Below are 26743 nucleotides of genomic sequence, written 5' to 3'. Positions count from 1 at the left end.
ACAAACCCGTGCATGCGCACACACATGAAAATATTAGACAAGAACACCCTATCAAATCTCTACCTTTTCCCTGTACCCTGTAAAAACCATATCCTTAAACCGCTTTTTAAACTGCGCCATGCTTGGACATTGCTTCATATCTTTACTTAGTCTGTTCCACAGCTTCACTCCACACACAGAGATGCAAAAACTTTTTAATGTTGTACGGATACGAGGATGTTTTAAATTTAATTCCCCCCTCAAATTGTATCCCCGTTCCCTTTTAGAAAACATTTTTAGAATATTGTCAGGAAGCAGGTTATTTATTGCTTTATATATAATTTGTGCTGTGAGAAAATGAACCAGATCTGTGAATTTTAGAATTTTTGATTTTAAGAATAGTGGATTTGTATGATCTCTGTAACCAGTTTTATGGATTATCCTTATGGCCCTTTTTTGTAATATAAAGATTGATGATAGCGAACATTTGTAAGTATTGCCCCAAACCTCTGCACAGTAATTCAAATACGGTGCAATCAGGGAACAATAGAGAATGTGGAGTGATTTGTGGTCCAGAATGTGTTTTACTTTACTCAAGATTGAGACACTTCTTGAAATTTTGTTATGTATATGATTTATATGAGACTTCCAGTTTAATTTATCATCTATAATCACACCAAGAAACTTATGTTCAAGTACTCTTTCAATTTCCACACCATCTACATGAATCTGCACTTGTGCATTTCTAAGGGAATTCCCAAATAAGATAATTTTAGTTTTACTTAGATTTAGCGATAGTTTGTTCCTGTTAAACCATTTTTAAATTTTGCACATTTCTGAAGTAATTGTATCCAGCAGCTCCTTTAGATTCCCCCCAGAACAAAAAATATTTGTGTCATCTGCAAATAATACTAATTTTAATATATCAGATGCCTTACAAATATCATTTATATAAATAATAAATAATTTTGGACCCAGTACAGAGCCTTGTGGAACACCACAAGCAATGTCCAAGCATGATGAGGAATGGACACCCAGCTTCACAAATTGTTTCCGGTCACTTAAATAATTTTTCACCCATTGCAGTACAACCCCCCTAATCCCATACCGTTCCAGTTTATTAATTAATATGTCATGATTGATTGTGTCGAATGCTTTCTTGAGATCCAGAAATACTCCAGCTGCATACTGTTTCTGATCTATAGCATTCGTAATCTCCTCAATTGATTCGATTAATGCCAGAGATGTTGATCTTTTTGATCTGAATCCATATTGACTGTCAGAGAGTAATTTATATTTATCTAAGAATTTGTCTAATCGTTTATTAAACAGGTTTTCTAGGATTTTGGAGAATTGTGGTAGTAAAGAAACAGGCCTGTAATTTGTGAAGTGGCGTCTATCCCCGGTTTTATACAGCGGCACAACTTTAGCTATTTTCATTTTGTTTGGCACTTTTCCCGTCTGAAATGATAAGTTGCAAATATATGTTAGAGGTCCTACAATTCCTTCAATGACCTTCTTGACGATTTTCATGTCAATATCATTACAATCAGTGGATGTTTTATATTTACACATGTGTACAATGTCAATTATTTCTTTTTCCTCCACTGATGTGAGGAACATTGAGTTAGGGTTCCTATCAATCAGGTTTTCACTACATTCTACTGATGGCAGTGACTCAGGAATTTGTTCTGCCAGTTTTGGTCCAATATTTACAAAATAATGATTAAAGCTGTTGACCTTATCAGCAGTGTTTTCCATAATATTGCCATTATCGATAAAGTATTGTGGATAACTTTGTTGTCCAGAATTATTTTTAATGATACCGTTTAAAACATCCCATATTCCTTTCATATTATGTTTATTGTTGTTCAATATTTTACTATAATACTCCTTTCTACATACACGTATAATATTGGTCAACTTATTTTTGTATTTTTTATATTTATTTTCAGCTTCTTTTGTTCTTTGTTTTAGGTATTCCCTATAGAGTGTATTTTTCTTTTTACATGCATTTTGTAAACCCTTAGTGAGCCATGGTCTATCTGAATATTTGTGCTTTCTGTTGTATTTTATTGTTGGACAGTTTTTATCGTACAACTCCATGAATATTCTTAAAAATATGCCATATGCAATATCAATATCAGCTTCTTTGTACACCTTGTCCCAGTCCTGATTTAATAGATCGTTCTTAAATGCAGTCATAGTTTCTTCTGTCCTTACACGTCTGTATCTCAGTTGTTCTTCATGCTGATTTTTCTTATAATTAGTGTCATAAACTGCAAAAACTGGTAGGTGATCACTGATGTCATTAATTAATATTCCGCTCACAATGTTGTTTTCCATATTGTTAGTGAAAATATTGTCAAGTAAGGTGGCACAATGTGGTGTAATTCTGCTAGGCCTGGTTATTTTAGGATGTAAACTCAAACTGTACATAGTGTTTAGGAATTCGTCGGTCATTTTATGCTTTTTTGGATTCAACAGGTCAATATTAAAATCACCACAGATAAACATAACTTTTTGATTTGTTTTAGAGAATATTTCCTCTATGAAGTCATTAAATACTTGAATACTAGAGCCAGGTGTTCTATATATACAGCTAATTATTACATTTTTTTCTTTTTCCTTATAAATTTCAATTGTTATACATTCTAGTAAATTATCAATTACAGTTGTCATACTTTCTACCACCTTGTAGTTTAGGTTTTTATCCACATACACAGCTACTCCCCCTCCACTCTTGTTCCTTCTATTTACAAAATTCACTTCATATCCCTCCAGTCCAAAGTCCATTCCTTTCTCCGCATTGATCCATGTTTCAGAAATGGCAATAATTCCAAATGGATTTGTCAACTCATTTAGATATTCCTTTATATTGTTGAAGTTGGCATACAGACTTCTGCTATTAAAATGGATTATTGATAATTTATTTTCCGTGTTGATGGTGTGCTTAAACTGTTCATCAGTGAAGTAGCAGCAGTTACAGCTGATGTTGTAGAAGAAATTATTTTCCGGGTCTATATCCTTTTCTAAGTCTAGAACATTATGGTCTGTGTATCGAAATGTTCTCAGTTCCAGATTATCATAAAGAGAATTCCAATGAGTCATGTTGATATTGTTGCCGGATGCAGATGAAGTTCTTTTGGACTGTGCCATGTGTTGTGTTGTGTGTCACGTCACATGTGTATTCATACCTCCAGAGTAAGTTGACCTCAGTATTTGTCCAGCTCTTCCATATTTCTGATGACCAACACTTTGGCTTGTTCCGGTGTTCCATTGAGTTTAATGAATACTTTGCAGTTGGTGGTCCATGTATTTTGAATTTTTCCCTGTTTCTTCAAGTAACGTGCTTTCCTGGCAATGTCCGCATTTCTTTTTATCAGATGTTCGTTCATGAAGACATCGGATCCTTTCAGTTTCCTTCCTTGTTTTAACAGTGCTGTTTTCTGTTTGCAAATCTCACAATGATGGCTGGTTTGTTACTGTCATTTTTTCGGGGTAGAGGGTGGCAAGCCTCAATGTTGTTATAATCCACTTCCACACCTTTGGATCGTAGAAAGGTAACCACTTGATGCTCCGTGGAGTTGACATCTTCCTCTCCTGGCCCTCCTACATTGTCAGTGGCGACCGCCCGGGCGTATGACCGGGGTTTGATGCGAAGCCCCGTGATGATAACATCGTTCATCCGGGTGTACTGCTCCAAATCCGCCACTCTGTTCTCCAGGTACGCCAGCCGCCGATCCTTCTCGGCGTTCTGGATGCGGAGAGCCTTAACTTCCTCGACCAGGTCCAGGATGGCTTTCTGCTGCAGTTTGACAGTAGAAATCTCCTCTGTCATAAACTCCAGCGACTTCTTAATATCGTCTCCTTCCTCGGCTGACAGAACTTTTTTCGGGCCCATGCTGAGAGACGCTCTCGTAGCTTTGCCGTGACGAGAGCGTCACGGCAAAGCTACGAGATAATTCTGAGAATAATTTTTCCCCTCTGCTCCTGCCAAAGGAGGGTAATTGCACATGTCTAATTCATATAATTAAATTAGAAATGTGCATTAGACGATAGTTTCTGGTGTCTTTAGCTTCATGTCTCAGAACAGAATCACTAGTAACCAGAATTTGATCCCTGGTGGGTGTGTTGCAGAGTGGGGAAAAACTGCACCGGTTACAGTGGGCTGGCAAGCTACGAGTATTTATGAATGCAAAGCCGGGTCTCCAATTTAGTGATCCTAGCCTCCAAAGCTGCCAATAGGCTACATTTATTACCAGTAACATTATTGCTAAAGAAGGCTGAGGATTAATTAAACATCTGACACAATGAGCAGGAAAGTTCAGGAGGGACAGGTGAAGAATCCATGCTGGTAGCAAGTCAGCTATAAGCTAAGCTAGCGAATCCCTAAAGACACAGTGACGGAATACTGTAAATATAATTAGAGAGCGAATCAACAGAGTGTGCTTTTGATGAAGCACATATACATTAGGTTATAAAATAAGAGGTTATATATACGTTTTTAATTAAAGTGGCTATACCGACAAGCTACACATAAAAACCACTGTGTGCTGGAACAGAAACAGGAAATAATACTCTACTGCAGCGACAGCAAACACCAAATAACAGCACCACCCATGAATCTCAGGTTGTAGTTTATAATATAACTCATATCCCAGTGTTTCTCTACTGAATGAAGAGAAGGATTCGGCTGATGCAGAAAAATATCAGTGAGCAACATGATCTGGACTATAAACAAGGTAACAAACAACCTCAAACCTTAAGGTAACAAACACAGTGTGTGACACACTGAAAGGAACAGCTCAGCTCCATCTGTAAAAAGCAGCTGCATCAGTCAACTGGAACTGAAAACATTTAACTATGTGGATCAAAATACACAGGACTTGGAATATTAAATAAATCCAGACAACATCCTCTTCTCGTCTATCAATAACAACTGCTGCTACTATACAAATGAAGAGTATAATCCGAGGATTAAAACTGAGAATAAATTAACAATTATCCACATTAACTGTAGAAGTCTATATGCTAATTTTAATCATATCAAAGAATATCTTAACCAGTTTGCCCATGCATTCAGTGTCATTGCCTGATCGGAAACTTGGATTAACATGGAAAACGGAAAAGACTTTGAACTGGAAGGTTATGAAGTCACATTTATAACTCTGTGAAACAAAGGTGGGGGAGAAGTGGCCTTGTATGTGGGAAAATCCTTGAAATTTAATGTGGTGGATTGTATAACAGTTGAAATTTTTAAAGAAAAAAGAAAAAATGTAATCATTAGCTGTATATACAGAGCTCCAGGTAGTAGTATTGAGACCTTTAAAGACTTGATAGAAGAAACATCTACCGAAATAGCTCACAATAAACTTTTCATTTGTGGAGATCTCAATATTGATTTGCTAAACCCAAATAAACAAAATCACAGAGGAATTTATTAACACGATGTCCTATATGAACCTATTCCCCAAAATTACTAGACCTACCAGGATCACATCACATTATGCAACTCTGATAGGAAACATTTTAACAAATGACATTGAAAATAAGACGGTGACCATCTTCCAATTTTTACAGTCCACGATAGGAATTACAAGATTCATAAAGTGGACAGATAAAAAGAGTACAGACGAGTAAGAACAGAAGAAAGAATAAATGCATTTAAAAAAGCTTTAATGAAACAGGGTGAAATATATCAGAAACAAGACGTTAATGGTGCGTATGATGAATTCCTTAGAATATTTACATTATTGTATAATAATTGTTATTGTATAAAACTGTCCAATAAAGCAATATGGTAGGAAACATAAATTATATACTGTCCATGGATAACAAAAGGTCTGCAACATGCATGGAGAAAGAAGAATGCACTATACAGAGATTTCTTAAAAAAAGAGAAATGAAGATGCTGAAATTAGAAAGATAAGATAAAAGATATTAAAATAAGTTAATCAATATACTAAGATATAGTAAAAAGAAATACTATAAGAGGCAATTAGATGGATAATATTAAAAGATTATGGGAAATACTGAACAGTGTTATAAAATGTAGGGCTAGACTACAGTACATAGTGTAACTTATCAGTACAGATGTATGTAAATGGTGCATGACATTCACATATCTAGCTGCAGAGCCATAACAGATGGTGCCAAGAACCAGCTAATTAAAACATCCAAGGGTGCAACATAGTTTCTCATACTGAGAACCCAATGACTTAAGAAATCAAGTAGTCATGGGCATTTGAAAAATCCTAATTATAACAAGCCATGTAAGCTGTGTGAGACAATATTCCTTGTCTCTTTATGTTGTGTGTGTGTTTTTTTAACCTTGATAACACTTCAGCACTATTCTTCTGTCTAGCGGTAATATAAAAAGAGTAAATGGCTGTAATTAATGGAGAAAGTGGATCGTAGTACTTGGATGCTTCTTCCTTTGGAATAATTACCATATTTATTAATGGATGACACAGCACACATATACACACAGAAACATACACAACAAGGGGACTCTTTATACAAACTCCCATATCCCATATAGTGTCATAATGAGATGAGAGCCAATTAATCAGGGCTCTAATCAGCGAATTAACATGACGGATTCAATCACCATGCAAACTGATTAGGTGAGATGGTTTATGATTCTGTAATTAGCATGTGTATAAAGTGTAAACAGCCCCTTAGGCCCTAATGAAAGTACTATTTATTGAATTTCTATAACCTGTTAATATAAATGAATATTCATGTTTTAGTCATGGCATAAACTGAGTTTTGTACACTCTTTTCAGTAAGTGTGTAAATGAGTGGTGTGTAGACTTACTTTGATAGTGCAGCTGGAAGATACCCATGCTTCCCTCCAGTCCAGAGCAGTAGTAGACAGAGAGAGTGTTAGTGGGACTGCGGATCACCTGACCTTCAACAAGCAGTGTATGGTTGGCCAAGACCAGCAAAGAACCGTGTTCATCAACACCTGTGATAGACAGTTGTTCTCCATCTGAAAGGTTCACGCTCTTCACCTGGAAACAAACACATTAAAAAAATGCATGTTTAACACATCTTGTAGGAAAACTTGAATACATACAGTATTAATGTTTAGATTGCACTCCATCAGGAAGTACTTGGTCATCTGAAGTAAAACAGAGCTCCCTTCAAGTCTCTCACAGTCTGAGGAAACTGTTTTTTCTAACACCAGCAGTGAAGGAGTGCATCAAGATAGACAGCAGTCCCACAGCAAGAGAAAGAGGAATGTGTAATTAATGTGATAATAAAGAGAGATGGCGGGATGTTATTAGGAAGGGAGAGAATTAAGGATTCAAATGACTACTTGTATCTGACTACTTCTATCCTTCAAGCTCAGGTCCTCTACCAGAGGCCTGGGAGCTTGAGGAGAAGATACTGCACAGAGATGTCAGATGTTGTTCCTGCTGGAGCCACTTGCCTAGCTTGGGACTCACTGCACCAAGTGCACCACTGGGACCATCGTTACCTTCACCCTCCACATCTTCTCAAGGTCTTCTCTGAGCCCTTGGTACTTCTCTAGCTTCTCCTGTTCCTTCTTCTAGATGTTGCTGTGGTTCAGTATTGCTACGTCTACCACAGTCATCTTCCTCTGCTTGTCTACCACTACTATGTCCGGTTGGTTAGCCACCTCCATTTTGTCAGTCTGAATCTGGAAATCCCACAGGATCTTACCTCAGTCATTCTCGACCACCCTGGGGACATCTCCCATTTTGACCTTAGGACTTCCAGTCCATACTCAGCACAGATGTTTCTGTATACTATGCCAGACACTTTGTTGTAGCGTTCCATGTGTGCCTTGCCTGCTAGCATCTAGTCTTGCAGTCTGAGACAGAGCAGTCAGCCGAGTAGCTGGTGTTTTGCACCTCTGGTATTCTTGCCTATTCCGTTATGTGCCCTGCTCATGTATTGAGCCATGTGCCTGTTCATCTTGGCCACTATGATGGCTGAGAGGAGCTTCCATGTGGTACTGAGGCAGGTGTTTGGCCGGTAGTTGGATGGGACTGGTCCCTTATGGGGGTCCTTGGGGATTAGGACACTCCAGCCATTCTGGGTGTCTCTCATCAACTAGCAGCGGGTTTGTTTGTGCTGCCAGATGCTCGTGGAATACATTCAGCTTCTTCAGCCAGTAGGCATGAATCATGTCGGGGCCTGGTGCTCTCCAACTCTTCATACTGGAGACCCTTTCTTGGATGTCTCCCACTGCTATTTAAAATGGACCTGTTCAGGGAGGTTGCTGTGGTCTGTTCTTAGACCCAGCATTGCTGTTATGGATTGCGTCCTTCTGCCACACGCTCTTCCAGTATTGCTCCGTCTCCAACCTTGGTGGTGTTGTGCTCATATTGTTCCCCTGCCACTGAGAGTACACGTTTGCTGGTTCTTTGGAGAACAGCTGGCTTATTTCCTGCCTTTTATCTCTCTGGTGTATCTCTTCAAGCGGCTGTCCAAGGCTGTGAGTGTTTGCTTGGCAGTTTCCAAGACCTCAGGTATGGACAGCTTGTTATACTTCTTAGGCACCTTCATCACTGAACCTTTCTGTACTGATCACTGAGGGTACTTCACGTAGTCTTGGTATCCGGCTATATATCTTTCAGGTCAGTTCTTCTCGCACTCATCGACCCTTCTTTCATCACACTTGGGGCTTGGTAACCTATCTCAGGTGGGGGTGTTATATCTTCAACCAGGATGACAGGTCAGAGTGGTTGGATATGTGTTGTACCTCGTCAATCTCTACACATGAGTGGAATCCCTTCTTCCGAATGTTGAAACACTGAGCTACTAGTTGTTTAACTAACTTTGAACATAGCAATAAATTCGAAAATTCCTTGCTAACCACAGTTAAAACTAAATAAAGAAAAAACAACAATTTATTCTATAAAGGATTCAACTGGGAACATTATTCATGATCCACAACAAATAAATAAATCTTTTAAATACTTTTACAAAGCTTTATACTCGTCACAGATTAATCCATATTGAAGACATTGAAGAGTTGATCTAAATCTAAATGTATCTAAATCTAAATCTATCAAAACTAAAGGACAAACAGATTGTCTCTTGATTCATCTCTTTCAATATCTGAATTTCACAAAACCCTACAACATCTCTCAAACAATAAAGCCCTAGGGCTAGATGGTGGTCTATGCTAGCAACCACTTTTTTCAGAATGGTAACTCAAATCCAGAATGTTTACAGATCATCTCCAAACAATAACACTGCCATCATTAGTCCATTTCTTAAACCAAGGATCCCATACTCCCATCCAGATACCACCCAATCGCAGTCATAAATGTAGGGATTAGAAAAAAATCACCCTATTCATAATACATCCTGATCAAACAGGTTTAATCAAGAGTAGATGCATATACTTAGGCAAGATATTAACCCCATTCGCTCTCCGATGCATCCATCTGAGTATTAATGTGTTTGAATGTTAGTTAGGAAGCACTAAAAAGCTTAGCAGAAAGTTTTTGTGTGAATGGGTGTGATTGGGTGAATGTGGCATGTTGTATAGCGCACTTTGAGTAGTCCGGAAGAGTAGAAAAAGACTATATAAGAATCAGTCCATTTACCATTTAGACCACAGGTGTCGAACTCCAGGCCTCGAGGGCCGGTGTCCTGCAGGTTTTAGATGTGTCCTTGATCCAACACAGCTGATTTAAATGGTTAAAAACCTCCTCAACATTGTTTTGAAGTTCTCCAGAGGCCTGGTAATGAACTAATCATTTGATTCAGGTGTGTTGACCCAGGGTGATATCGAAAACCTGAAGGACACCGGCCCTTGAGGCCTGGAGTTCAACACCCCTGATTTAACCTTTGTTCCTACGGTCTACCATGATTTGGCAAAAATTTTTAGCAAGGATTTAGCTCTCTTTATCCCACCTCATCATCCTTACAACTGCGGGATAGATTTGCTCCCAGGTGTTCCACTTCCCACTAGTCCGTTATACAGTCTCTCTCCAGCCTTCAGCCTTTGGTTCAGCCTAATCTCTCAAAGTCTTTCATGGTAGGAGTGGATGCTTTGGATTCAGGGGTTGGGGCTGTTATTCCAGACCTCTGAGGGTAAGCTTCGTCCCTGTGCATTCTTTTCTCAGTGCCTCTTTCAGATTGAAAGAAACTCTGAGTGACCGTGAACTGCTAGTCAACAAACGCATTACACTGGCTGGATGGAACATCCATTGGTCGTTTGGACCGACCACAAGAACCTGACGTACCTGCACGCAGCCAAGAGCCTAAACTCTTGCGAGGTCAGGTGGGTTCTGTTTTTCATACGATTTAATCCGACTATCACATAAAAGCCCGGGTCCTGAAAAGTGACTCCATTAACTCTAGCTCACCAGGTGAATCCGTCTTTGTCAGTCATTGTATACGATAAGTGTACTTACCTTTGTGTCATGTTTTGTTAGGAAACCCAAGAGAGCTGAGCTCTTTTTGTAAATTGAACTGAGATGAGTTTGTGTTTGTTGCCACCGACCACAGGAAGGATTCAGTACATGGGAACTGGGAGGTCATCACGGAAGAAATCACACACTATGGATTGTTTGCAATACATGGTTTTTATTTGTTTATTTGTTTTGTAAATGTAAATAAACACACTGTCGCCAACTCTAAAGTTCCTGTGTTTGGGTCCTGCTTTCTGAAACCCAACATTTTACTTCCTACAAACCATCAATGTGTCTTTTAGACCCCATCCCTATAAGACTCCTCAAAGAAGTCAACGTTAAATATGATCAACCAATCTCTAATAATTGGCTGCGTATCTGACTTCAACCTGGCAGTAGTTAAACTGTTACTTACCATCTCTTGCCCAATTGTCCTAGCTAATTATAGGCCAATCTCCAACCTTCCTTTCATCTCAAAAAAAGTTGAAAGCATTGTCAAACAGCTAACCGATTATCTGCAGAGGAAGGGCTTATTTGAAGAGTATCAGTCAGGTTTTAGAGTTCATCACAGTACAGAAGCAGCTTTGGTGAAGGTTACAAATGATCTTATGGCCTCTGACATTAGACCAGCGGTCGGCAACCCTGGGCACTCGTGCCAGCTGTGGCATGTGAAGGGTTAACTGATGGCACGCCCATAGCTGGACTGGCTATGGTCGTCCAGCTATGGTGATTTTTTGTTTTTACCGGCCAATGGTTTTTGTTGCTGTTGTTGTTGTTTTTGTAATGGTATAAACAATGAGAGGTGGTGGATTGGCCAGATGCTGGCCGATGTGTAAAAATAACTCAGTTGTTTGGTGGTGGCTATTGCGGAGCTTCCACAGAGGCCAGCAGGTGGATGAGGCGTACTAGCTAGCATGACGGAGTTTCTAAACAGCTGGGTGGGTGCTATGATGTTACTGATAGTGAACTTTATTTTATTCATAAGGTTAGTTAGTAAGCTTAGTTGCCAACCGTCCCGTAAAAAACGTAATCGTCTCGTATTCAGAGAAAATATTACGCGTTTCATATTAATAATAATAATGATAATGGATTGCATTTATATAGCGCTTTTCGAGACCCTCAAAGAGCTTTACAATTCCACTATTCATTCACTCTCACATTTACACACTGGTGGAGGCAAGCTACAGTTGTAGCCACAGCTGTCCTGGGGCAGACTGATAGCAGACTGATATTGAGCTGAAAAGGAACGCAGTTTGTCCCGGACTTCATCTACAATGGAAAAAGACACAAGCTGGATTTATTCTGTGTCTTTACGCTGTCAGCTGCCTCTTCTCTCATTCTCTCTCCCGCTCCCTCTCCTGTTGCTACTTTAATCATGAAACTGATCAATGATCAGCTGATCGGCTTTTCTCTCTTGCTTGTTTATTGCTCACTTTCCGCCAGAAAGAGGAAACCAGCGGATGTCACGCTAAACAACAGCAATATATTTAAGACTGATCAGCTGTTGTTAGAATTTATTTAATATTAAGTTCTAGTATCAGCTGATGTTTGCTGGAGCCACAGTCGTAAAAGCTGCTGGTCATGATATCGGTTTGGTTATGTGGTGAGAGGGAAACATGAAGATGAAACGAGGAGATGTCCTTACTGAATCATCAGAGCTGAACAGGTGATGGAGAAACAGGTTTACCTTTTAGGTGACATGAATGAGTTGAAGGGAAGTTATGAACTGTTTCTGAGAGACAAATAACACCAGGATCCTTTGTAGCTGACAGCTGGTAACTGTGCAGGGGCGGGTCTGGCAAAGTTTTGCCAGGGGGCCAGGTAGGGCATTAACAGGGAAAGGGGGACACAAAGATATACTTTTCTTTCTTATTCTCATTTAAAATGTCTAGCTTTTAATAAATATCTGAATCGTACAACCAAAGTTTTCATCTGATGTAAAATGTATAGAAATCATACATATACCAACAAGACAGTGTACATCACTGTCACAACAGCGTTTGTTTTCATTGTTGTGAGGAGACCATAAATAGCATTTGCATTTTTGTTGTACAGTTCATTTGCTGTTATGGATAAAAAGTGTCTTTTTTTGTTTCAAAATAGCTGATAACTATTCGCTGATAGCTGCCAACATCTGCGAACAAATATAATTCTGTAAAGTTCTTCTATATAGTGTGTAACTGTTCATATAGAGCGTTATTAAATTTATTGCTAATGCAATCATATGGCACATTGACTTCTGAGGAAATTTTAGACGGCACTCATCATCAAAAAGGTTGCCGACCCCTGCATTAGACTCATCTCTGTGCTTGTCCTGCGAGACGTCAGTGCAGAGTTCAATACTGTTGGCCATAATATTCTATTAGAGCAATTACAGCATGCTGTAGGTATTACAGGTACTGCACTGCAGTGCTTTGAATCATATCTATCTAATAGACTCATGTAAATGCAGAGTCCTCTTCACACACTAAGGTTAATTATGGAGTTCTACAGGGTTCCATGTTTGGACCAGTTATGTTTACATTATACTTGCTTCCGTTAGGCAGTCTCAACAGAAGGCATAGCATACATTTTCAGTGTTATGCAGATGACACCCAACTTTATCCATCCTTGAAGATAAAGTTGGAAAAGTGTCAGAGTGACACTGAAAAACTAGTTCATGCATTTATTACTTTTAGGCTGGACTACTGTAATTCGATATTATCAGGATGTCCTAAAAACTCCTGAAAAGGCGTTTCCCTAAAAACCGTGTGACAAATAGCCAGCCAGTCCAAAATGCTGCAGCAAGAGTACTGACATAGACTATAAAGAGAACATATTTCTTCTATATTGGGTTTCCTTCATTGGCTCCCCGTTAAATCCAAAATTGAATTCAAAATCCTGCTCCTCACATACAAGGTCTTGAACAATCAGGCCCCATCTTATATTAAGATGAGAGGCTGGATCCAGGGGTGGATTTGGGAGACAGATCTCTACAGGTATCTACTTTTAACTTTAGGCTTAAAACTGTCCTTCTTGCAAAGCATATAGTTAGCAGTGAATCCTCCCTTAGTTATGTTGCAATAGGTCTAGGCTGCTGGGGGATTCCCATGATGTACTTCTTCTTCAGTCACCTTTCTCACTCAGTATGTGTTTTTACACCTCTCTGCCTTGAATCATTATTTATTATTAATCTGTGACTCTCTCCCACAGCATGTCTTTTGTCCTGTCTTCCTCCCCTCACCACATTGGGATATCTGGTTTGAGCCTCTGGGGCTTTCCAAGCTCCCCTCACCCCAGCCCCAACCCCCTCAGCGCCTGGTCTTTCTGGAGTGCCTGAGTGGGCATTTTTTGTGTGCTTGCTGGCCTGCTCTCTTGGGAGTTGCGGTCTGGGCTGGCTTGGGCTTCTACATCATGTCGTGGGGGTTCCGCCAGGGTACGGGTGGTTCTCAGGGTCTGTGGTCTGTCACCGGCAGGGTCGGTTGGCCACTGCCTCTGGTCCCTCGACTCCCCCACCATTGGCTGTTGGAGCTCCGTCCAGGGCCTCCCTCGTCCCCCAGGGCATGGTTGCCATTGGGACATATGGCCTCAGATTTTCAGCTCTTTTGGATGCAGTGTTTGGTTGGGGTCCCCTGGGTCTTTGCCTATCTGCCTCTGACACTAACTTTTGTGCATACTAACATAAAGCATCTTTGAGTTCTGGACTAAAGAAGTGACATAATATATAAAGAAAACATTTAACACATTTAAAAGCATAAAAATATTTGAGGATCATACAGAAATGAACAGCATTACCATTAGCTGTTACAAGGAGGCAGAGTTTAACTTGGGTTAAGCCACAACTACAAAACACAGCAGCATGCCTTTACAAAATACTGTTCAGTAAGATAACCAGCAACCCAGCAAAGAGTCATTATGCTATAAATGCAGTTGGGCTGTGTGTGATGTCATTGACATGTTGCTGATGTGTACCTGCAGCTCGACTCCATAGCCAGTGTACACAGTCACAGTGTAGGTACAGCGTAGGAAGGTACCGTCTGGAAGAGGAGGGTCATCAGAGGAGTCAATGTATCCTTCTGGATCAGTAAAAATCACCATGCAGCTGGATGCAGCTGGAGGGAAAACACAGGAATTTATATTGCATTGGCCTTTATTTATTTTTTGTTCTATCCTGCCCTGTAATCCGTTTATTGTGAGCCTGATTGGAAAGTCACTGGAAGCCCTACTGCATATAATTAATGATGGAAGTTACAAGGATCTAAACTGCTACACTGAAGAAAAAGTGGGCAGTGAAGACTCTTAAGCTGTGACTTGATATAACTAATCATGTTCTCTATTCCTCTAAAGATTTTAAAAGGCCTGTGGTGTTACTGATTAAATATCCTGGTTTAAAAGGCATAATGTGACTAATTAACTGATTAACTACAATTTTGTTATTTTGCAGAATAATATTTACAGAAAAACATCGACAGTTATTAAAATACCAACAATATAAATTGTATGAAGCTGAATTAACATCAAAATAAAAGCTTATAATAATCTTTGTACATTCCCTTTAGAAACAAGCGCATATGCGCAGAAATCTCAGTTGAGTTTATCAGTACCCTGCTACTTGTTAGCAGGGTACGGAAGCTGATTGGAATACAAATGGTGATTTTTTTCACAAACTCATTTTTTAAATTTCACAGGTGAATTAATTCTGATCTGATGACAGGCCCAATTCAGAAGTTGTTATATTTCATCGCATGAAAAATATGAATGGTTATGAAAAGGTAGTTTTAGCAAAACATTCTTGAGGTATTAAAATACAAGTTCTTTATTTAAAATTTTGATATGGCAGCTATAATTAAAAGAAATGAAACTGGTTAAACCAACAATATGTGAGGTAGAAATTTTTTGCAGAGTGGAGATGAACAGTAGCTGCTGACAGACTAAAGCGTGTTGTTCCTAGAGTATTTAAAAGTAGAATGGGAGACAGAGGCTTCAGCTTCAAGCCCCTCTTCTGTATAACCAGCTTCTAATTTGGATTCGCCAGACAGATACTGTCTCTACTTTAAAGTTTAGGCTTAAAACTTTCCTTCTTGCTAAAGCATATAGTTAGTGCTGGATCAGGTGAGCTTGAAGTTATTGATTTTGAAGCAGGAGCTTCATTCCTGGTCATCACACTCTTAGTGTGTGGCAATTTAAAACTCATTTCACTCTCTACATTGACATTGGTATTCCAGCAGTTTCCAGTTCATGGCAGGCTTGAGCCTTGGTGGTTCCTGGGTTGTTCCTTAATATCCTAACCAGTTTCTTCCAGACCTTGGCAAAAAGGGTAATAGTCCTGGCTTTGTCAAGGTGAAATACATTGTAGACCCCAACTCAATGATTTAAGTCAATGTATTTATATATTTGAACCTGTATGTATAAACTTTTGACCCTGTGTAGTAGGGCTGCTCGATTATGGCAAAAATGATAATCACGATTATTTTCACTGAAATTGAGATCACGATTATTTGACGATATTTATTTAACCCTTTAAGACCTACTATAGAACCAAGTCCACCAGAGCTTTTTTTTTTTTTTTTTTACATGCTGTAGTGCCATTTGTGGGAGCATTTCAAGTTGCTAAACATCAATACAACTGTTATAGCCCATATTTTAATAATATGTATGCATTAAGTCCATAGTAATTACATAAATTGCAAAAAAGTGCAATAAACTACAAAAAAAATTGAAAATCGCTTTTGTTTTGTTTACATATATTTCTACTTGGAGAAATTTAAGAGGCTTATCCCTCAAAACTTTAAATACAATAAAGTTGCAAAAAATAGTTTACAACAACAGGAAATTTATTTTGAGTGTCTTCATAGTTTTATTTTGGAGATACAGCAATTTTTATATACTGCAGGAAAAACAAAAAACAATCCTATGATGCAAATTTGCAAAGAAAACAGCATGTGCATCATTTCACTGTGGGAAGTGTTACGAACAGCTGATAGGAACGGCGAAGCCTGTTTCTGGAATATTATGTTTTTGTTCCTGCAAGCGCTTTTTATGCAATTTTTGCAAAGCTATATGTGGAACGAAACCGTGACCGAGGACAAGCTGATGGCATCAGATGTAAGTACAACTCCTCCGGTTTCATATGCAAAACAAATTATTGCGCTAGCTTACACGGTTCAGGTTCTACAGGGATTTAAAAATAGTTACGCAAAACGGAGCGTGCTGCTCTGACCGGCTTTAAAGGGTTAACAATGACTTTAAAAAAATAATATAAAATAGTGTGCAACACCACTGAAGTTTTTTTTTTAAACTCTCTTTTCAACCAACGGCAGTCATTCTCCAAATAACTTCTGCTTAGCTTTCCGAGCTTCCCTCGGGTCCTCTTAATCAGCGGTCTCCAACCTTTTTTGCGCCACGGACCGGTTTATGCCCGACAATATTTTCACGGACCGGCCTTTAAGGTGTCGCGGATAAATGAGGGAGGGGCTAATAATCGGCTCAATCATTTTTAATGATCGTTGAAAGCCCAGATCGTAATCGTGATTAAAATTCGATTAATTGAGCAGCCCTACTGTGTAGATTAGAGAAAATAAAAACTAAATTCAAACTTGTGTAGCGGAATCTTGTTTTTTAAGTAATTTAATGTGTATGTTGAACAATTATTCTGGTATAGAGAAAGAATCTTTCAAACAACTTATTAAATGCCCCAAATTATCATGATATTCATGATATGATTAGTAGATATAAACCTCTGACCATTGCTGTATGCTGCTTTTTGAGCTAATACTAGGCTGGATTAGTCCAAAGTAGAGAACCACGAAAAGATACTTCCTGGGGGAACATAAAAAAAAAGAAATTTTACATGAAAACATTTGATTGCTATTTGTTTGACTTAATTATGGCAGCATACTAAAGCCTTTGATAAAGTTGTCATGTACACTGTGTTGCAGGCAGAGGTAGGACCCAAATGCAGGACTCAGACATGAAACGGATAAACTAAGGTAGGCAGCTTTATTAGCTGTAACAAAAATACGCAAAAAAACAAGAATGCAGAATCTAGAAACTGGGAACTGGGAACTAAGTTACAAACAACTAGGAATTAACCAGGAAGTTATGGGAAATTAGGGAAACATGGCACACAAGGAAATACTCATCAAATCGGAACAACATGACAACGAGCAGTGAAAGACTGAGTACTTAAATACACACACAGGATAACAAGAGGATGGGCAACAGTTGGGAACACAGGAGAAACAGATCAGACAGGAGAAGCAAAACTGAACACAGAATGAGAGAATGTCAAAATTAAACAGGAAGTACGAAAACCAAGGAGACCAAGACTAAGACACATGGGCTTGATACTGAGACTGGGAAGAAGCAGACATGGGAACATAACTGACTGGGGAGACAAAAAGGGAACACTGAACACGGAGACAAGAGTTAAACAAATATGAAGACAAGGCTGAAAAACATGGAACGTGGAACATAGGGGAGGGGATCTTAGTACTGACTTTTAAAGCTTTGAATCATGACGCTCCTGCCTATATTTCTGATCTCTTAGAACGTCACACTCCCTCTTGCAGCCTGAGATCGTCTAATCAAAGGCTGTTGGTAGCTCCCCGAACACGTTTTAAAACCAGAGGTGATAGATCTTTTAGAGAGGTGGCCCACAGGTAGTGGGATTCTCTCCCTCCATCTCTACATTGCCTGGATTTTATTTATTCATTTAAACATCATCTTAAGACTCATTTATTTAGACTAGCTTTTAATTAGATTTGTGCTGTATGTTTGATTGTACTGTTTTATGTTTATCTGTTTTATGTTATTGTGAAGCACTTTGTGGTTTTTATCATGTGAAGAGTGCTATATAAATCAAGTAAAGTAAAGTAAAGTAAGGGAGGCATGGAAACAGAACTGAAAGACAAGAAATTATATAACACAAAGCAGAAAACAATGAAAAGAACCAGAACAAATAGTGAATTATATAGTGCTTTTCTACTCTATCTGAGCACTCTAAGTGCTTTAGACAACTTGCCTAATTCACCCATTTGCACAAGCACTTTATTTCTGTGCTCTTTCTCTCTAACATTCACACGCAACATGGGGTTATTATCTTGTCCAAAGGGTACTTGGCATGCAGACTGAAGCAGAAGGGGATTGAATAACCAACCTTCCAATTATTTTGTGACCTGTTTTCCCAGCTGAGCCACAGCCACCCCAATCTTACAGCACCTGGTATTCTCAGGCGATCTCCCATCCAAGTACTATCCATGCCCGATTTTGCTTAGCTTTCAAGATCAGACGAGATCGGACATGCTCAGGGTGGTATGGCCGTAAGCTGTGTCTAATAAACACTAAATCTTAGAATATTACTTAAACCAGAATCAAAATGTACAAATAAACACTGGGTTACAGACCCAGGACCATGACAAAAAGTACTTTCCTGTAACTGATTTGCTCATGCATTAGAGGTGCTTTTGGAATTTCCAGGATACAGCGGGAAGAATAACTACAGCAAAGTAAATCTGGTGTCTCGCTGTCTTTTTTTATTGAAAAAAAAAACTAGCCTAACAAATATTTCGTTTAGTTAAACAAAGTTGTAACTATTTTTAAATACCTGCTGAAGTTGATTCTATCTCTGCGTCAAGGTCTGGCCTCATGCTCACAGTGGTGATCTCAGCCTCCTGCTCAGGGGTGTGCCTCTCTGTGTGAGGCATCCGAGAATGTGCGTCTGTAGGAATTGGCTGAGTTGGACTGCTGCCTTGCCCTGATGCTGCAGTTGATGCGGGGGACTTTACCCGCCTCGGTAATCCTCTGCTTTGATGCTCCGGGGTATGATTGATGGAAAGTCCTCTGCCCAAAAGAGGGAGCAGGTTCTGTGGCAGAGCAGAAGGGAGGATGCCCCCTTTCTGGGAAACCAGTTGTCCTTTTTGAGCCAGCACTGATTGTTGCAAACCACCAGTCACGGCACTAGAGTTTTTTTCTTTGGGGCTGCCTTGCTTTGTGCTCCTTGATGGCAATACTGGAGACCTGGCAGACGGCATTATTGTGGAGACTTCTTTATCTGAAAAGCATGGAAAATAGGGGATTAATCATTTGAACTGGCAAAGCAGTTGAGAAAATTTTTTTATAAAGTGTTGGGAGTATGGTTCTTGGTGGTTCTGTCACTGTTCTGCTGGTCTTATCAGGAGTGGAGTTATCTGGTCGGCACAGCTAGTCCCAGTTAAGCTGTTGCATTCACAACATGAGCATGCACACATACACACATGTACACTCTCTCTCTCTCTCTCTCTCTCTCATTTTCACATCTCAGTGATGACATCAAATTCACATAAGGCTTTTCTTAGCCACTTATCCTAATCCCAACCATTAGAAATTAATGCCTCATCCTAACCCTTACCCCTAATCTAACCACAACCATATTTTGAGCCTAGAGTAGTATAGAGGCATGTCAATTTTGGGTCCTCACAAAGATGTTTAAACAAGTACACACACATGTATACATTGTAGTAGACAAGGCAGTTAAGCATGACAGGAGAGAAGGATTAAAATACCATCTCCAGCAGCTTAGTTCAAAAACAGCAAACACCAGCATTTACACCTACATCCTCCAGCTCCTGCCACTAACACTCTGCAGTCACCCTCAATAAGCAGCCATACAGTCCGGCCTAAAAAGTGCTCATGATGCAGCCTCAACATGATTTAATAATTTATAGTCATTTACATACTCCTCAAGCAGGAGAAGAACTAAGAGAGCACAGCTGCTCTCATTTTTATCACAAGGAAATAAATCAGTGAAAATATCCTCTCTGTGTTGTCAACACTCTGAGAGCTTTCTTCTCATTTTGCCGTTTTCCATCTTGAGACAGAAAATAAATAGTCTTTTTGTAAGAGAAATTTTTTTTTCTAGATGTACCTGCATTATGCTCAACTTGTCACACCATCATCAAGAAATTCATTTAAACTTTCACAGCTTGTGATTACTTAGGCAGCTACACAGCAGTAGTTGTCAATACAAGCACTCATACACACACACACAACCTCGTATTCATATCTTACTGAGGACATCTTACTGATTTAATGCTTTCTCTAGCCGTCATCAAAAATGAATGCCTTTATCCTAAACCTCACCATAACCTAATTGTAACCCTGACACTAAAACCACATTTTTAGCCTCAAAAATGCCTTGAAATTTGTGGGGACGGGCATTTTGTACCCATAGGTGACTGTTAATCCCCACAAGTATAGTAGCATGCCAATTTTCTGTCCTCACAAAGATGTGTAAACATGTACACAGACATTTAGCTGAATTCTTTGCAGGCAACATTAGTTTTCTAAAGATGCTGAAAACTTTTGCTCCTGATACAGATCTGCTGTATTAGTGTGCTTTTGTTTTGTTTTTTTCAAGTTCTTTAAGTGATATTTTTAGACAAAATTATGCTTATTATACTGATCCAGAAGCCAAACATATACAAAAATAGTATCACTTCGTTCTGGATTAAGTCATATTAGACTGCTGTATATACCTGGATCTGGGTCACCTGGGTTGTCAAAAATTAGTGGAAATTACCTGTTACCCCCTAAATTTTAACCTATCCCTTCTTAGGTTTTCTGCATCCTTTCACAATCTTATAGTTAGTTAGTGACAAAGTATTGTCACTTTATAATCTCAAAATTTATAATCAATATCATCATTATGTCCAGAGATGCATCTTTTCACCAACTGCAGGATCCCTGTAGGAAGAATATAGACATATTTATTAGATATAATTTTGAACCACCACAGGAGCTCAACCTGTCAAGTCCCATCAGAAGCTGTAATTCACTTAATGATGCAGTGACAAAAAATAACAAGCTTCATCCAGCAGTTTTTAAACACCACAGACCCATAGAAATAGGTTCAATCTTTTCCTATTAACTGGGGAGGAGGAGGCGCCGTTGGGGACGGGTGCAGTGTGTGCTGGGCGGCTGCCAGGGGTGGAGAGCCTGGTGGCCCAATCCCCGGCTACCAACACTAGTGACTAGTGATGGGATTTCCGGCTCTTTTTAGAGATCCGGCTCTTTCGGTTCGACTCACTAAAAAGAGCCGGCTCTTTCGGCTCCGAACCGGCTCTTTAGGTTGTTTTGTTGCTTTAATTAATTTATTATTAACAATAATGTAAAATTATGCACAAAAGGAATTACTAACGTAAAAAAAGTGGTTTTATTTGTATATGTTTATATATAAATATATGCGGTGGCCCCTAGAGACAAAACACGTACAAACTCCAAAACACATTTCTAGCATGAACTGAACTTCCAAAGCAGAGCTACTAGATCACTTAAATTACACAATTGAAAGCATGTGTGTATTCTTTGTGTATTTATACACAGGCACTCATATATATTCAAATAATTAAAAAAAAAAGTTCATTTACCTGTTACTACCACACACCAAATCTGGTTGTTGGTACTTGCTGGCTTGTGTAGCCACAAGATAACAAAGGCTCAACACTGCGCCCAGCATCCTGGAGCACTTCTGTTGTCTTTTGTACGTGTTTTGGAGTTTTTACGTGTTTTGGAGTTTGTACGTGTTTTTACGTGTTTTGGAGTTTGTACATGCTTCAGAGTTCGTACGTGATTTGAAGTTTGTATGTGCTTTGTCTGTAGGGGCCACTGTAAATATACTTTTATTTTTTCACTCCACATAAAATGTAATAAATAAATCATATAATACAAAAATCAACTATTCACATTTCAACTTTTAACTATTTAAATTTTCATCTGTTTCCTTTTACAAATTTAAAGTGAAAACAACACAAAACACTGCAAACCACAACACAATTAAATATAAATTATAATATGAAAACAAAAAGAAGATGCACATTCTCTGTCATATGGACCCGCATGAATAAACTTTCTGAATCCTTTATCATATGCAACCGAAAATAGTTGTGGATGATTACTATACCTTTCTAATGTTGTTGTCCCTGCCTCTCTCTCTCTCCCTCTGGCTCTGTTCCTGTGCTACTGAGTGTAACTACCGCCCCTCCCCCCTCTGCCCAGCGTAAAGCACGAGGCTCAGGTGCGAAGTGAAGCGGGAAAAAAGTGCGAGAGAGAGAGAGAGAGAGTGAGAGAAAAAAACCCAAAAAAAAAAACAAAACACGTGACGGCTCGCGATAAGGAGCCGGCTCGCGTCGTTCACGTCAAAGAGTCGGCTCTAAGAGCCATTTCGTTCGCGAACGACCCATCACTACTAGTGACTGGGACATGGAACGTCACCTCTCTGGTGGGGAAGGAGCCTGAGGTAGTGCATGAGGTCAAGAGGTACCAGCTAGATACAGTTGGGCGGCTTGGGTTCTGGAACTAGTTTCCTGGAGAGGGGCTGGGCTCTGTCTAAGTCTGGTGACTGCCCTCAGTGACAGACGGCAGGTTGAAGTGGGTATTTTAGTATCCCCTCAGATTGCTGTCTGTGCATTGGGGTTTTCCTCGGTGGACGAGAGGGTTTTCCCCTGTGCCTTTGGGTCAGAGAACAGGTCCTGACTGTTGTCTGCGCCTAAGTGCCAAACATCAGTTCAGAGTACCTAGTCTTCTCGGGGTGCTTAAAGGGGCTCCACCTGGGGACTCTGTCATCTTATAGGTCCAAATGGAACATGTTCAGCACTTCCGCTGCAGTTTTCATGCTGCACTGAACTGGGGCAGAGAGATGGTTGATGCCTGTCGTGGTGGTAACCCCCGAACTAGATGGTAGATCCCAGAGGTGAAGGTTAAGTTAGAACCATTAGGTTAAAGATGGTCTCCTGTTGGGCTTGATTAGCCTGCGGGACTCCAGAGGTAGCTGATAGGTAATGACAGGCCAAAGGGAATGCGGCTGGGGCAGTGGCTAATGCAAAAACTCAGGTGTGGTAGGAGTTCGGAGAGGCCGTGGAAAAAGACTTTAGGACTGCCTCGAAGAGATTCTGGCAAACCATCATGTGAGTCAGGAGGGGAAAGCGGTGCTCTACATGCACTGTGTATAGTGTGAGTGGAGTGCTACTGACTTCAACTGAACAAATACTTTGAGGACCTCCTTAATCCCACCCACTGACACATGTTCTATAGAGGAAGCAGAGTCTGGGGACTGGGGTCTATACCTGGGGGTGAGGCAGTGAAACAATTCCTTGGTGGCAGGGCCCCTGGGGTGGATGAGGTTCACCCTGAGTTTCTGAAGGCTCTGGATGTTTTAGGACTGTCTTGGTTGACATGCCTCTGCAATGTTGAGTGGCGATCAGGGGCAATACCTCATTGATTGGCACACTGGAGTGGAGACTGCAGGGTGTGCTCCAACTATAGAGGGATCACACTCCTCAGCCTCCTCATTTCGTCCAAGTGGGAGGAATTTACTGCCTCAAGTGGAGGAATTTAAGTATCTCTTGGTCTCATTCACGAGTGAAGGGAGAGGGAGATAGGCAGACAGATTGGTGTTGTTGCTGGAGTAATGTGGACCCTGCACCAGCCCGTTTTGGTGAAGGGAGCTGAGTGTAAAAGCAAAGCTCTCGATTTACCAGTTGATCTATGTCCTCAATAGGGATGAGAATCCCAGTAGTCCAATACCTTGGAATCGTTAGTCTGCCTGCCTATCGATCTCACTTACTGGTTCTTACCCTCTCGCTATGATCAACTGATTTCAGTTTGTGTGTCAGAGGAGGAAAATAGTGGTGTGTAGTCCAGCACTGTAATAAAGTAAGCCATCATTTGTGGTGAAGCCACCCGCTGCTCCAGCTCAACAGGTAACAAACTGATGAACAGTCAGGTTGCAGCCTCCGTTTCTACCTGTTCATATTTCTAAAGTAGAATCGTTTTGGTGATCACTTTAAAGTCTCTTTGTGCTGGTTTTCATCTTTGATTTGTGTTTTCAGCTTCGTGTTCAGACCCAAATACTAAGAGAAAGATCACTTGTGTCCTCACTAGGATAGGGATTTGTGTTGGTGTGTAGGGCTGTAGCCTGTAGGTTTATATTGTTAATTGGTAATTATGAGGCAGTGTGTATCAGATAATCAGTAACATGCAAATAACGTAATGAGTAGTATAATAATTGTCTTTCTCCTGGGTGTAATTAAGTAATGTACTGCATTAATTTTAAGAATTTTTTTGTGTAATATGTGTAATAACTTTTTTACTTTAGTTTTTTGGAGTTATGACACTGATCATAACAAAGAGGGGAAATACCTCCAACATGCACAAACATTTGACCACTAAGCATGTAATTATTTTGCATGAATGTAATATGTTTGATATGCTGTTTAGAGATGACTCTCAAAGTGGAGCCATTGAGAATCAATAAGGGAATCAATAAGGAATCGAATATGTAAGTTATATCAATAATGGAATTGGAATCTCACTAGATTACAGCAGCAGATCTGAATTCTCTGATTGATATTTTACTTGCACCTGATTGTTCATCACTACACACTTTCTTTTGGTTCTATCATTTGGACATGACTGCCATTTCGGCAGCTCATTTTGACCTTCCTGCTGGGTCTATCATGCACTAGATTTCTGGTGGTTCTACTCCAGTTTAGTGGATGGTCTGCAGGGTGTGTTTACTGTGCAGGAAGTAATTATTTGATCTTCCACTGCATTTGTAAGTTTGCTCATTACAGAGAAATTAATAGTCTCTAATTTTATGATAATTTTATTTTAATGGAGAGAGATCAAAGATACAGAAAAAATGATAGATTCACAGCCAAAATTGTGGTTCCCACAGATTGGCGGTGTGCCCATGTGGCACACATATTATAGCCAATTAATACATTTCAGATACTCCTGAATTCAACTGATTATGTGCATAAAGGACACCTGTCCATAGAATAATTTTTCCATTCCATGTTTTCTATCACCATGGATAAGACCAAAGGGGAGATCAAAGGTCAAAGATGTCAAAGGACATTGGAGACAAGAGACAGCACAAGACTAGAATGGGTTATAAGACCATCAGTAATAAGCATGGTGAAAAGGTGACAACTGTTGGCGGAATCATTTGGAAATAGAAGAAATGTAAAATGAACATCAACTGTTCTTGGTCCAGAGCTCCATGCAAGATTTTTCGTGATATGGTGTAACTGGTCATGAAGACATCGGTATATCAAAATAAAACTACATGGGAGGAACCTGTTAATGACCTGAAGGCAGATGGGACCACAGCCACAAGGCAAGGCAAGGCAAATTTATTTGTATAGCACAATTCAACAACAAGGTGATTCAAAGTGCTTTACAGAGACATTAGAAACAAAAACAAATAAAAAGCATGATTTAAAATTGATTAAAACAAGCAAACAAACTAACTAACTAAACACACACATTTCACACCTGTTCGCGCGATCTGAACCCTTATCGTAAGGGGAGCTACCAGTCCTCTTACGATAAGGGAATACAATTGGTAACACACTGTCTATAAAGTCCCCTGCTCAAGAAGACAAATGTACAGGTAGGGATGGGTACCGGTATCCGGTGCCACGATGGCACCGGTTCTGACATAAACAGTAGTAACCAGGCCGAAAAGCAGCGCACATTTCAGTGCTTTATTTCGGTGCTTTTTTTTTCCTGAGCTGTGATACACTTTAGATTCTAGCCAATCATTTTACGTTTCCGAGGATAGTAGGCGGGTCCAGGTACGTACGTTCTTTTAGAGCAGAGCTACAGATTAAAAATGCCCAAGGCGAAGCAGTCAAAAGTCTGGCTGTACTTCACAGCAAAAGATGCAAACTCAGCAGCAACAAGTGCTTTAAGCTGATACTGTGATACTGTCAAAGGAGGTAACACCTCAAATCCGATGAAACACCTGGCGACGCATAGCGTTTTTTTTTTTAAAGCCGAGAAATGCGCCGTATTTGATAGCTTGCTGCGATACCTCACACCGTGCACATCTACTGCGGGTGGGTTGCCAATTATCGGACCCGGAGCAACATCCCCCAAAAACCCAAAGAATAGAGTCCTGGCCCCTAGCCCTGCCAGTGTAGCAGAAATGATGACGGATGATGATGGCAGCAGCCGCCGTTCTTCTCTGCGTGAGTAGCTTAATGTTGTTCGTGTGTAATTCACGTTGAGTAGGCTAACCACGTTATTACATTAATGCATGTAAGGTGAACTAGCAAACACCGTCGTAGCTACATGCGGCTGTCTTCTTGTTTGATGGCAGATACTCCCTTCACCCTGGCCAAAAAGGCTAAAATGACCAAAGAAAAAGTGGAAAACAGTTAAACATGAGAGGTTTTTGGACAAAGTTTGTGTTTTTTCCATTGTTTAAGCACTGCTTCCAGCCAAGAGTGATACCATATATGCCCCATAGCTGCAGAAAAGGCTAACATTGTTTTCCTTTTACAAAAAAACAGCTGAACATGAGAGGTTTTTGGACCAATTTTGTGTTCTCCATTCTT

At 39.8% G+C, this 26743-nt stretch overlaps 1 protein-coding gene and 1 pseudogene across 3 annotated transcripts in view; both read right to left on the bottom strand.

Annotated features, from left to right (window-relative positions):
- sez6l (seizure related 6 homolog (mouse)-like) overlaps positions 1-26743 on the bottom strand; it is a 112278-nt gene that overhangs the window by 47294 nt on the left and 38241 nt on the right. For all 3 annotated transcript variants that reach the window (XM_086301848.1, XM_086301850.1, XM_086301849.1), the window contains exons 2-4: positions 18967-19413; positions 14334-14473; positions 6803-6998 (exon numbers count right to left, since the gene is read on the bottom strand). In XM_086301848.1, coding sequence (XP_086157974.1) covers positions 6803-6998; positions 14334-14473; positions 18967-19413 — 783 coding nt within the window. The remainder of the gene's footprint in view (positions 1-6802; positions 6999-14333; positions 14474-18966; positions 19414-26743) is intronic.
- LOC147326558 (uncharacterized) lies at positions 631-3904 on the bottom strand (annotated as a pseudogene).

Source organism: Aulonocara sp. 'chitande type north' Nkhata Bay, linkage group LG7, assembly GCF_057382095.1.
Source record: "Aulonocara sp. 'chitande type north' Nkhata Bay isolate Kocher_YH1m ecotype deep benthic linkage group LG7, A_spYH_male_GT1.1, whole genome shotgun sequence".
Classification (NCBI taxonomy): Eukaryota; Metazoa; Chordata; class Actinopteri; order Cichliformes; family Cichlidae; genus Aulonocara; species Aulonocara sp. 'chitande type north' Nkhata Bay.
The sequence above is the reverse complement of the archived record's forward strand: the minus strand, read 5'-3'. Positions and strand labels throughout refer to the sequence as shown.